The sequence below is a fragment of the Pleurodeles waltl genome, chromosome 11, assembly GCF_031143425.1.
Source record: "Pleurodeles waltl isolate 20211129_DDA chromosome 11, aPleWal1.hap1.20221129, whole genome shotgun sequence".
NCBI lineage: Eukaryota > Metazoa > Chordata > Amphibia > Caudata > Salamandridae > Pleurodeles > Pleurodeles waltl.
Genome location: NC_090450.1, coordinates 68,904,961 through 68,918,621, shown reverse-complemented (window position 1 = coordinate 68,918,621; position 13,661 = coordinate 68,904,961). Strand labels below are relative to the sequence as shown.

The 13,661-nt window shown below is 46.1% G+C and overlaps 1 protein-coding gene across 1 annotated transcript in view; it reads right to left on the bottom strand.

Moving 5' to 3' along the window:
- Nucleotides 1-8,902, bottom strand: part of ACTL6A (actin like 6A) — a 74,845-nt gene extending 65,943 nt beyond the window's left edge. Inside the window, exon 1 of the mRNA XM_069213081.1 lies at nucleotides 8,736-8,902. Coding sequence (XP_069069182.1) covers nucleotides 8,736-8,760 — 25 coding nt within the window. The 5' untranslated portion in view covers nucleotides 8,761-8,902. The remainder of the gene's footprint in view (nucleotides 1-8,735) is intronic.
- Between the last annotated feature and the right edge of the window lie 4,759 nt (nucleotides 8,903-13,661).

The following is a 13,661-nucleotide window of genomic DNA, read 5'->3' as shown; positions in this document are numbered from 1 at the left end:
ACAAGTAAAAATAATCTATTACTGAAGCTACCCACCTTCAAAACTACCAATGCTAAACATCAACCCTTCTCAAGTGCTGCTTCGCTTTTGTGGAACTCACTATCAGCAGACTTTATAGAAAGACATACCTTGATGTCTTTACTTACACACATGAAAACTCATCTCTTCGGACTATATTTGTCCCACTACAATAATCTGCCTCTTGTACCTGGCTAGAGTAATCTGACCGTCCATCCCAATACTACTGCTATATAACTGATGCTTGTCTTGTTGCAATGGTTATTACTGGTTTTGTTCTAAGGGATGTTTCATGTAGACTTGGTTGTTTTATGTAAAGCACTTATACATTGTGGTGCTATATAAAAATGTTAAATAAATAAATAATAGAGTATCTGCTTTTCCACCAGGGTCCCAGTTCATTAGCACTAATCTTGATCTGTAGTTCTAGTACCCCACACTCCCAAGTCAGATATGCGGCCACAGACTAGCATTCATAAGTTATTAACTTCACAGCCCAGATGTCCTAGGGTTGCCCGATACCATCAGATATGCACAGAATATCGCAGTCACTGACACAAGAGCCTGGACTGATTTGTTTTAGTTCTGTCTTGTGCCACAATGACTAATTTAGGCAAGTTCTAAATAGGTGTCTGAGGATGACAGGCCAAGGACTCTCCAGGACTATTCATGCACCTCTTCCAGTATGGTCAAGTAGGTATTGCCATAACAGTGCCCCAATCAAAGGCATAGATCAGATGTATCATTCCAACTACAGAGAACCCCAGTAGTTCATTAGTCTGTCATCCGTTTGGTTACAGATTGGATTTGCACAGATGATACAACTAGAAGTCAGGTACAACCCTCCTCAAGCAGTGCCATATGAAATTTATTGATCACCACCCACTTTCTGCCATCATTCCATATCAAGCTGTAATGAGAGAATGTAGTTCCGTGCAGTGCGGCCTGTTGAGAATTACAAACACATTTCAATAAGTGTTACTGGAGGTAAGGCTCATTATCAAGGGAAACCTTCCCGGTAGAAGCTGGAGGGTTTACAGTGCCAAGGACATCAATGAAACAGTGGGAAATACTATGGAGCGAAATCCCCAAAATGTACCTAAACTTCCCCCAACAAGAAACAGCCTATAAGATCGTGGCATAATGGTACTATGCCCCTGGACATTTGCACTCTATTTACCCTGCAACGTCACTTTCAGGTTGGAGGTGTAGAGCGCAGGTAGGTGACTTTCACCACATATTGGGGGCATGTCCACCTATTGCCATATTTTGGAAGGATATTCAGAGCCACACAAATGGCGTGCTGGGATACCCGATCCCGGCAGACTATCACAAAGTTATTCTAGGTATTCGCCCAACAATCATAGAAGCAATGACTAATGCCGACTAGTACCTCGTATGGCATATGACAGATACAGCAAAGCAGCTCATAACCTTGGCCTGAAAGTCCCCCCACTGCCTCTCATGTTGCGTACTAGTTCACAGGGCTCTGGCACACCTTGGCAAAGGAGCAACTGACTCATAAGCTATCCTCTTCTGATAAAAAAAATGTCCTGCGCCTCTGGGTGACCCTTGTTGGTTACATGCCTTGGCTAGAATACCTATGCTTCCAGCCACCCATTCACTTGTTTGACTGGACTAGGAAAGGTTTGAGGCGCCCTTGTCTCCAATGATGGGCCACACCAGCGGGGACACCCTAGAGCACAGGACTATTCCCGCCCCGACCAACCCCTCTCCTTTCAGATCCACCCCAGACAGTCCAGCCATTGTTACAAAGTGGCTGGAGACATAGCCATCATGTTTGAATCTTTTTCTCCCTCCTTTCCTTCTTTGTTTCCCTGTTGGGTTGTTGACCTTTTAGCTCCTGCACCGAGACACGGCAGCGAGGGGTCCCTCAGCCCTTTCTCTGAGATGCCTCCTCACCCATAACCCAGACAGAGTAGAATGCATGGGCCTCCAACCCGTACCTCCTTGGTAGGAGCGTTGTCGGGTGGGTATTTCCCTACACATCATCGTGGCACGCATGTTTACACACAAGGTAATTCTTTAATATTGACAACACTCCCCTGTCCCCCACACTTGTTAAGGTAACCCTCCCACCATGATTCTGCAATGTTAATGTCTGTACTGCTCGTGACAAGCGCACTTCTGACTCAACCTCTGTATCTTGCACTATTATGCTGTGTTGTGGTAATGCCTTGAAAACTCAAACAGATTTTGGGCAAAAAAAGAAGCCAGCGGGGAATCCCTTCCAAAAGGTCAAAGTCTTACGTGCAGTGCAATTTAAGGATATTCCCTGCATTCGATGCTCATCAGGGTGGTATACAAGGACATGGGAAACGTGGGCCAGCACCCTTTGCATTTATAACACTCACTGCCTTCAGCCAGAAAAGACATGCCTCGTGCCAGAAGTCAGAACACATACAGTAGACAAAGAAATCAGTTGTCACTATCACCAAAGACAGGCCAGTCACTGGGTCTTGAATGTAAAGCAGCAAGTCTTCTATAACTTGCTGGTCACACGTCTATAATTTCATCTCCAGAGGAAACAGCAGAGATGGGAATGGGCAACCCTGCCTTGTGCTGTGTCTGACGTACTACAGGTGCGATATCACATTCCGTTGATGATCAGCATCTCTGGGTCCGCGTACATCAGCTTTAACCGACTGACAATTCCAGCTCAAAATGTACTTAAACACAAAGCAAAGCATAGGGACATACACAGCTCAACAGATCAAAGAAATTCTCTGTATCAGGAAAAGACACCGAAGACAGGAGTTTCAATCGGTATACTCATTAGATGTAATAAGTGCATTAGGAGCAGAGGTAAACCAACGCAAGTGGGGGTGGCACCACCTTGCCTGTCTCTTTCTTTGCTACTCCGCAGTCTGGATAAGTGCCTCTCTATTTGCATACACTTGTTGAGCATTGTGTGTTATTTTCTCTTTCGCGCTATAGCATGCGTGTGCTTAGCACTACTGCACTTATATGTATATCGCTAACCTGTTTTCTGCGCAGGTTTATTCTCCTGCACGCTGTGCCTTCCCAATACTGCTTCCCAGTCTGCAAGTCTGTTTTACTGGTGGAGCGTGTTGCGCTTATCTCAGCTCTTTTTTCCCCCTAGTCCCCACCATCCCCCCCTCCTCTCTGTGCATCACACAGCTGCAGTCCAGCGTCAAGCCCCACTGGGAGTGTTACGCGTCGCGTAGCCCAATTGGGCTGCTCCTGCTAATTTCTGGGAAGGACTGCCAGGGCTCTCACCTTCACTCTGCTACCTTCCAAGTCGACACGCTGGTGCTACCTCTCTTGACATGCAAGAATAGGGGGAATCCTGCAGGCTTGTACAATATTTACAGGAGCTAAAACAAATGACAAATTGACATTCTTTTGAAGAATTGTTTGGACATTCATCTTTTTGGAAACTCTTTGGAAAATTAATTATTTCAGAAGCCTGCTGCCAGCAAGTACCACCACTGGTATCTTACCAATGGCTGGTTTGGACTGTAATAATTTTGGATCCGGGTCTTTTTTCCTCCCCTTCCCCGCACGTGTACTAGTAAATTTGAAGCTCTTTGCTTCCCTCTGGGATTGTCTGCTTGTGACGTGCTCCACCTCTTGTGACCATGAAACCATAAATCTTGAGACATGAGCAGGGCCTTGAACTCAATGGCCCAGAAGATGAGGGGGATTATTATTACGATCACAATATGGAGCAAGTCATTGATATTTCTGCCAAGACATCTGTTGATATGGCTCTCAGTTCTGCCCTTCGGCTCATTTTCAGAACACCTGGATGATTCATATAATTGGCTTGAGAACCCCCTCACCCCCCCCCCCCCCGGAGACCTCTCTCTCACTCCTCTTCCTTCTTCTGAATCAGTCTGGCCCCACTCTAAACTACTACCAAGCTATCCCAAGGGACCCTACCTGACCATACTTATTCTGGCGGGACTCCCTCTGCACCCCCCCCCCCAATTCCTTTGTCTCCTCTACCCCTACTGACTCTACCTCCTCCTATACCAATCCCATAAGGCTTGCAAGCATTCTAAAAAGCAGAAATGTTCTCTCTCCCCCACCCTTCCTTCTCCTTTCAACTTCGAGCCTTTGGACATTATCCACCTCAGATCTTCCGATTGGACCCCTGATACTGCAGTTGCGGAGAATATGCAGCTCCACCTACAGAAAAGTATTGAAAAAGAAGTCCGCTCCAGACTTAAATCGGAATGTCCTCAACCAGATTAACATCACGAAACAACGCTCAAGCCTGACAGACTCCACCATGTTGACTTTTCTAAAAAAAAAATAAAAAAAAATCAATAAAGACAATTTAAAAAAAAAAAAGCTATTGATAGGGCCCTCCAGGATTGGTAAAATAAGCTTCTTGACGTATCATGCCCCATGGCATAAAACCCTTGAAGTGGCCTTTCATGCACAGAAAACAGGTACACCCATCAACCCAGTGGTCTTGGCTAGGTAGACTGAAAGAGACATTTGCCTCCTGGGTAATAAAAATTGTGCTTTGGCGTCGGAACGCCTCAAGTTGTTACTGCTAGACATTGATCCTCAGTTGGGTGAACTAGCCTCAGTCGAAGCAGGCCCTCTTACGGAGGGTCAATTATTTGGGGACAGGTTCGTAAAAGATATTGCAAAGTTCATGGACACTTTCTCCTCTCTGGATAAATCTCAAATGTCTGAAGAGAATGTTCAATGCCCTATTTTGGAAGGGCCGTTGGCAGCAGAGGATGGTCAGCTGGCCACTTTTACCAACAAGATCTTCTCTGAGGATACTACCCCAGAAGCAGGGATTGCCCAAAACCAGGGATAGACTGGTTTCTATCCCACCAGATATAGAGGATATTGTAGTCTTAATTACAGAGGCCCCAACAGGGAATATTGAGCCTCCAACAACACTTCCACAGTAATGACTCCTCTGGTCCTCTTTGTGCCTCTGGGATGTCAGCTTTGCCACTTTCAGCGCAGCTGGGCCAAGATTTCTTCAGATGTGTGGGTGTTGAACACAGTACAAGGTTACGTCATAGGATTGTCTACCTTTCCTTTGCAACCTTCTCTTCCCCCACCCCCTTATTTTTCCCCAATAAGACATGTCTTTTATAGACTGAGAAATTCAAGAGCTTTTGTCAAAACAAGCTATCGCCCCTTCTTCACCTCACCCGCAAGGTTTTTGCAGCAACGTATTTCTAGAACAAAAGAAGGGTGGCAGTCTGAGGTTGGTTCTCAACCTCAGAGAGTTCAATCCATATGTGGTATATAGCCACTTCAAGATGGAGGGCATCCATCTGCTGAGAGACTTACTTCAAGAAAGGGATTGGATGCTTCATCTCGATCTCAAGGATACTTACTTGTCACCCCTCATTTCTCCATCTCACAGGAAATAACCTATTTCGCTGGAGAGACATATGGTAAGAATACCAAGTCCTCCCCTTCGGTCTGTTGTCGTCCCTTTGGGTGCTCATCAAACTTCTGAAAACAGTGGTGGCACACCTACGGAGGAGAGGAGTGTGCATGATAATATATCTAGATGACATGATTCTGTTGGCACAGGACAAAGATCTGCTGGTAACTCATCTGCCCTGGATGGTTTCTCTCCTTCAGGAGCTGTGTTTTGGGATCAACCACAAAAAATCTTTCATGATTCTTTCTCAACGACTGGGATTCCAGGGGGGTTTCAGGTGGACTCCATCAAATCAAATCAAATCAAATCAAATCATTAACATTTATAAAGCGCGCTACTCACCCGTGCGGGTCTCAAGGCGCTAGGGGGGAAAGGGGGGGTTATCGCTGCTCGAACAGCCAAGTCTTTAGGAGTCTCCGGAAAGCGGAGTGGTCCTGGGTGGTCCTGAGGCTGGTGGGGAGGGAGTTCCAGGTCTTGGCCGCCAGGAAGGAGAAAGATCTCCCACCCGCCGTGGAGCGGCGGGTGCGAGGGACGGCAGCAAGTGCGAGGCCAGCGGAGCGGAGGGGGCGGGTGGGGACGTAGAAGCTGAGGCGTCTGTTGAGGTATTCCGGTCCCTTGTTGTGGAGGGCTTTGTGTGCGTGGGTGAGAAGACGGAAGGTGATCCTTTTGCTGACTGGGAGCCAATGCAGGTGTCTCAGGTGTGCGGAGATGTGGCTGTTGCGGGGTACGTCGAGGATGAGGCGGGCCGAGGCGTTTTGGATGCGTTGCAGGCGGTTTTGGAGTTTGGCGGTGGTCCCGGCGTAGAGGGTATTGCCGTAGTCCAGGCGACTTGTGACAAGGGCGTGGGTCACGGTTTTTCTGGTGTCGGCGGGGATCCAGCGGAAGATCTTGCGGAGCATGCGGAGAGTGAGGAAGCAGGCGGAGGACACGGCGTTGACTTGCTTGGTCATGGTGAGAAGAGGGTCCAAGATGAAGCCGAGGTTGCGGGCGTGGTCTGCGGGGGTCGGTGCGGTGCCGAGGGCCGTGGGCCACCAGGAGTCGTCCCAGGCGGACGGGGTGTTGCCGAGGATGAGGACTTCCGTTTTTTCAGAGTTCAGCTTTAGGCGGCTGAGCCTCATCCAATCTGCGACGTCCTTCATACCCTCTTGTAGGTTGGTCTTGGCGCTGGCGGGGTCCTTGGTGAGGGAGAGTACAAGTTGGGTGTCGTCGGCGTAGGAGGTGATGATGATGTCGTGCTTGCGTACGATGTCGGCGAGGGGGCTCATGTAGACATTGAAGAGTGTCGGGCTGAGCGATGAGCCTTGAGGTACGCCGCAGATGATCTTGGTGGGTTCTGAGCGAAACGGAGGGAGGTAAACTCTTTGGGAGCGGTTAGCGAGGAAGGAGGCGATCCAGTCCAGGGCCTGGCCTTGGATCCCGGTGGAGCGTAGGCGGGTGATTAGGGTGCGGTGACAGACGGTGTCAAAGGCAGCCGAGAGGTCGAGGAGAATGAGGGCGACTGTTTCACCGTTGTCCATCAGGGTTCTGATGTCGTCTGTGACTGAGATGAGGGCGGTTTCCGTGCTGTGGTTGGTTCGGAATCCGGTTTGTGAAGGGTCGAGCAGGTTGTTGTCTTCCAGGAAGGTGGTCAGCTGTTTGTTGACGGTCTTTTCTATTACCTTGGCTGGGAAAGGTAGAAGAGAGATGGGGCGGAAGTTTTTCAGGTCGCTTGGGTCAGCCGTAGGTTTCTTTAGTAGGGCGTTGACTTCAGCGTGCTTCCAGCATTCGGGGAAGGTAGCAGAAGAAAAAGAAGAGTTGATGACGGTCTGGAGGTGCGGGGCGACCCCGCAATTACTTCTTACACTTCTCAAAATGAAAATTATCAAGAGGGAGGTGAAGACAACACTCTCCAAACAGACGGTGTTTTCTAAATCCCCGCCCCGCATTGTGGGGTTGGCTACAGGACTCTGCAACTCCTGAAGATTCAGTTTCTTCAACAAGGTTTCAGTTACGATCACCTCATTCTCCTATCCGCCAATGCCCAGGAGGAGCTACGTTTGTGGCTTCTTTACATGGAAGCAAGGCCATTCTCGGTGTGACTCCCGACGTCATCACAGAATCAGATGGCAGTCATTAGGGCTAGGAATCACAATGCAGAGATTTCTCTACTGGAGGTTGTTCGTCGTCCAAAGAATTTTATCTCCACATAAACTGTTTGGAACTTCTGGCAGGCTCTTTCTCCATTAAATCTCTGTCCCCAGTCAAGAGCAACTGTTGCATTCTCCTACGGATGGACAGTGTTCGCGAACTGGTACACTAACCGACTGGGGGACATCAGGTCTGACCTTCTGGCGAACACTGCCAGAGAATTTTTGCATTTTTGCCTGGAACAGAGGATAATGGTAGTGGCGGAATTCCTTCCAGGAAGAAACAATTGGGTCGCAGATTGGAATTCTCGGTTTCTGATGGATTCCAGCAACTGGAAACTCCATCTCAACGTCTTCCAGAAGATCATGTCCTCCTTGGGTCCCTGTCAGATGGACAACTTTGCGCTGTGTGTTTGGATCAGAAAAAATCTTTTAACACACAAGTCTTTTGTTATTTTTCTATGACTTTCTACGATTCTTAGAATACACTTAAGTGTGAGGCAATGATGTTAATGGTCCAGTGGACAGCTGGTAATATTTTATATTTAGGAATGGTATTCGTTATTTTTGGCTTGAACTGACATCTGGTAATATACTGCTTGTTAAAACAGTGGGTGGTTTATCGCATGAGCTTAATGAGATTGATATATGTGCTTCTTGCAGTGTGTAAATCTTCAGTTTAACCAGGTTTCCCAACGGTCACCTTGTAAAACGTGTATTTATAAGGTAAAAAGTTAGCCCAGATGATGCACACGAGTACTAACCAGATTATGCCTTAGCTCGCTTTTTCCACACGATAAGCTGACAGTGTTATAGCACCGGTCGGGTTTTAAATCAACACTGCAAGAGTTCCAAATATTACAGTGTCCGGTGAAGAACGATATATTGAGCAAGATAATCAGGGCCAGATTTATAATTTTAAAAAATGAGGTACCAGCTGTGGTATCTGAGTCTTGCATTAGAAAACACCAAACGTGACCAACTGAATAAATATAACTGTGTTGCTTTCGTTAATAAGGCCTTTGAGGGCATAGGCTAAATGAAACTGGGAGAACAGAGACAACTGATGGGGTTCTAGTGCAGGCAGGTCCTCTGCATGAAATTTATAACTACTTCGGATACTGCTCTCTGACTGGGAGTACATTCACTGCATGGACATTCTCCGATTCCCTACTCACCTCCTCCATACACTCCGCCGCTCATGTTCGAGCCGCGGACACACTTCCCTGGACCGGAGCCGCTCCGCCTCCTCCCGCTTCGCACTACCACCAGCACAAAGTACCGCCCGACAGTCCCACGGACGGCAACAATGAGGCAGCAGGGTAGGCCGCTGCGAGGGACTGCGCGCGCGAGACACCGCCCACAGGGGGCAGGCCAGGCCGCGCGGAGACACGCCCAGAGGCGTCACCCGTCGGGGAGCGTCGGCCAATGGGCGCGCGAACCAGCCCCTGACCGCCTATGCTAGTTGGCAGTCGTACACGGCCAAGCCCCGCCCACGTCGAGACCAACTGTAACTCAGCTATTTTAATTATTTTGTGCGTTGGCTTGAGCAGTGGAAGGAATCTGAAGTAGGCGAATGTCACAAAGTTAGCAAAAACAACGGGGTCTTTTATAGCTGTGTTTTGTATTTTACAAGCTAAGTACATTCCTTTGTTTAAGGATTTTTAATGGCAATACTCTACTTTTTGCCAGTTTGTTCCTCTTTTCTATTTGTCCAAAGCTTTAAAATAGAACCACTATATTTTCACAAAAGCCATAAATTTGCTAAATAAAAACACGTTTAGAAAACGGGCAAATTATTCTCCATGAAGCGTTATAATTAATGTAATACCCACAACCAATATGGGTGCCGCTTTGACACGCAACAGTGTTATCGGGCAGTTTAGTCTTCGTTCCTCACGTCGGGTTCCATTCTAGCTGTCTTTTCCAATATGGCCGCACATCCAATCATGACAATCAAGTTTCCCAGTTCAACATGGCCGACATGTTTCAGCGTAAGATAAGGTCACTATGTTTTAATATGGATACAGTCTACATCTTTGCTTAAGTAGTGGTGTACTGACCCAACATGGACAACGTTTGGGTTTAGGCTTAATGGAAATCTCGGCATTTCATGTATCGCAAGGGACAAAGAAGTGAACACAAAATGAGCTTTAAACGTGGTGTTTTCTGTTTAGGCTTCTCCTGACGTCGCCACTAGGGGGTGGTGTGCTGCAATGGTGGTTTTATACGAGGTGGGAGACTAACCACATAATGTCATTCCGAGAAGCTTTTTAGTGCCCAGCTTCTTAGTTATCTGATTTTGCATATCACAGTCAGTGCTTTAAATGGAAATACACAAGTGCTAATACTCACTGTCCAAATAGAGGCCAAGTTTTCAGAATGCCTATGTGCGACCTTTTCAGAGTGTGCATGAGTGGCATTCTGCTGCCAAATGTGTGACACTTTCTTGTGAGTAGTCTGGTCATTGTCAAAGCAATGACTAGTATGCGGGTGCCACTCTCGTACTTGCGAACATTTTCAAACTGGAAATAGGAGATTTAGAAAAAAAACAAAAAACTGGAGGAACTAATTTCCCCCCATTGGTTTATATTGAAGCTGTGGCAATTTTTAGATGGAAGACAGCTGACATAATTGTTTTTTTTTTTTGCTTCAAAATTTTTTCAGTCTGCCGCATGAATCAGGTCAATTGCATGTATGCTCTCAGTTATTTTTTCTTACTATATCTAGACGTATATCACAACAGTGAACATACCTCTCAAATGAGCCATGCTTAAGCTTGCTAACACTATTAGGTGAATGAGCAATAATGATTTATGTTGTGAATAATTAGAATTGAAAATGTTTCGATACTGAAAATATTAGTCTAAATTATTTCTGAGGTCTGTGGAAGGAGTAGTGGTCTTTGGAGTGTCTCAATCACTTCCGTTCTTCCCTTCATACCACTTTCTTCTGCAGTCTGTGATGCCATTAGGCACTTACATCCTTTACCGCCACATCTTTCTGAAATACTCCCCCTCATATCTCTGCGTACTTTTCATCACTGTATTTTCACCCTCTCCTTCTGCATGTACCTTCTTGTGTTGCCCCCAACCATCTTCTCACTCACATGCACCCAGCTGCTCTCTTCTCGCCTGTAACCATAGCATTTTCTTTTCCTTTGGCGCTGTCAGTGTTTCAGCAGCTCTGTATATATGCTTCACAAACTTTCATCGTAAAACGGTAATTACAATTAGCAAGTGTGACAGACCAATCAATTGCTCTATGTGCTTTGCAGAGAGGGCAAATATTGCATGAGCCTGTATACTGAACATGCTTATAACTCACCTTCATTCAACTCACACCGCCTTCAGTCTCTTCTCCAGAGGTCTTAATTGTGTTCCATTATATACACCCACCCAACACCAGAACTGACTCAGACGCCTAGAATCAACGCTGTTCACAGTATGCACTATACAAGAGTCTTATGATTCCGGAAAAAAACTACAGAAACACATCTGAAAAAACATATGCTCTTAGAAAAGCAAGATTAAGAAGAACATGAAATTTAAACAAGGGCTGCATTGCTCACATGAAATACTTTTATGGTTTTAATAACTGTTGACAAATGGATCAGCATCCACAATACGACTTATACTTCATGTGGATCCTGTACCCCATAGTGTAACCATTGATTAGGAAGCAGGAAGATAAAAATGTCAATGTCATAACAGTGCCGCAGATCAGAGCCCAATTACCGCATGGGGGTGGAGGCCATGTGAGGAGAGACCAGGAGACAGTATGGTTTTCTTATGTCAGTGTATCTGCCTGTGAAACATAAAGCACACAAACTGGGCCCAGGCTGAGATGACTTGGTATCATCCATGGTAAATGGTCACTTCTTCTCGACTCTGTGGCCGCCTCACACTCGAACAACTGCTGAGGTACTGCACGCAAGATTAAGCTCCTGTTCTCATTATTTTGCAGGATTTTTTTTTTTAATTTCACATATCTGCTAGCAGTACCTTTTAGAAAGAAATTGCGGTGTCATGTTGTTAGGTGTGCAGAAAGTTCCTATAAATTAACACGAGGGACTGAATGAAACCGTTCTGCTCACTGGGTTGTAAGGAGGGACACTGAAGCAAAACAAAATAAAATCTTTTTGTTTTCTGTGGCAGACATTGATTGTAGTCTGAAGACGGACGTTACCTAATAGACTTTTAACTGTAATTAATGAGCACGTCATTCTATTCTACTTTTCATCTCTGTCAAAGAAGATATTTGTTTTCGTCACATGCACTTGGAGTTGGTGCGCACAATGCGACAAGGAAAGCGCTGCTAACCTGGTGTCCTTGTGACGCTAAAGTGTAATTTTGCCTAGTTGCTGTAGTCATTGCAGAAAAAAATGTGAATCCTGATTCCGTCCAACCCCCAGCTTTCATCCTCAAAATCAAAAAGCTTTAAATTGGAATGAATGAATTGGAATGCTTCAACTCTGGTGGTGAATTTGGTGGTAAAGGGTTTTAAGCTGGGCCGGCCTTGGACAAGGGCAAGCTAGCCCAGGGCGCCAATATTCCGAGGGCCTCAACAGAGAGGTGCCTGGGTTAATGTCACGCAAGCAGCAGATCGTCTATCTCATTTGGTCGCAATCAATGCCGTTAAAGACTTTGTAATCAGCCCTTAATGTACCTCAGCATAATTGTTAACACCCCATCAATCCCCTCCCCTCCTCTCATCTTCCACTCCACCCCCCTCCCCCCTCACCTCCAGAATAAACACCAAATTGTATTTCCGGGCAGGGTGCTGTCCCGGTCAATCCAATTTATGGTCGGCCCTGGTTTTAAGAAATTTAAGAAAGAGAGGAAATAACTTGCCATACCAGGTACCCCCCCCAAATCCATGTGATGGCTATAGCTCTGGGTAAGGATTATCCAGCTGTAATTGTTTATTTAGCACCCTAAACTCATCACACGTCGCTATCCCCATGGTCTGCCCAGAGGCCAAGAGGCCCAGAGGCCAAGCTTGATGGTTGAAAGTCGAAGCCTAGTCTTTTGTCTTACTGTAAAAAAAAAAAAACAACAGTGATGCACTCACTTCCCTTTTAGGTTTGCTGTGTGAAGTTGAGACGATAATTTATTGCTCTGGGCATCAGTAGCAGCATAGGCACTGCCAGTGCAAGCCAATTTAATGTGCAAAGGCTGCATTTCTGCAGCTCATTGATAACTCACTTTGCATCCTTGACAGTGAAAACGTCTGTCTTCTTGCTCTCCATCTCTCGGTTGCCTTTGATACAGGCAACCACCACACCTTTCTGAGCGTCTGGAGCAATCAAATGGGAAACAAAGGAGGTGTTCTTGACTGATTTACCTTCTATCTGATGAACCGTTCACAAGTAGTGAACATTGGGAGCTCTGTCTATAACCAACCTGCAACAAGGTGTTCCTCAAGACTCGATCCTTTCACCAACACTATTTAAACTCTGCCTTGAACCCCCTACGCCATTCCCTCAGGACATCTGGGATCCTCTTCTACCTGTATGCTTACAGTACCAAGATCAACCTGAAGGACTTATCCCCAGACAACATTACCTTAGCAAGAATTCAAACGTGGATGTCAACTCACTACCTTAAACTTAATCCTGCAAAAACAGAATTAAAAATGTATGTCAATTCACCAGCTTAATTTAACCCTGTAACAACAGTATTCCTTTTTATATGTGTCAGAAGAAATCCAACCTACATGTATAAGAATAGATAGAATCACCTTGCTGAATTGAGGGAGTTTGGATAACTGCAAAGGGAAGGTGCGCTGGTGGCAGTGTTAATGTGGTTAGGCTGAAATCTACACAGAGACATAAACTGCAAGCAGTAAAAACACTTGATGTGTGTGAGTAGTTAAGAAACTGGTCAGCAATGCCTTTAATAGGGCTACCCGCAGCAGAGGGTTACAAAACGTTTTGCGACAGTGAGCAGAGGTAGTGTTTGAAACAGATGGGGATCCATATGCCAAAGGACAATTTAGGAGTTTAACAGATCTGGCTGATGAGTAAGGGTTACCAGGTACACAGTTTTTGGAATATGGATTGCCGAGGAGAACACTACATCAACGTTTGGGGAAATTATCCA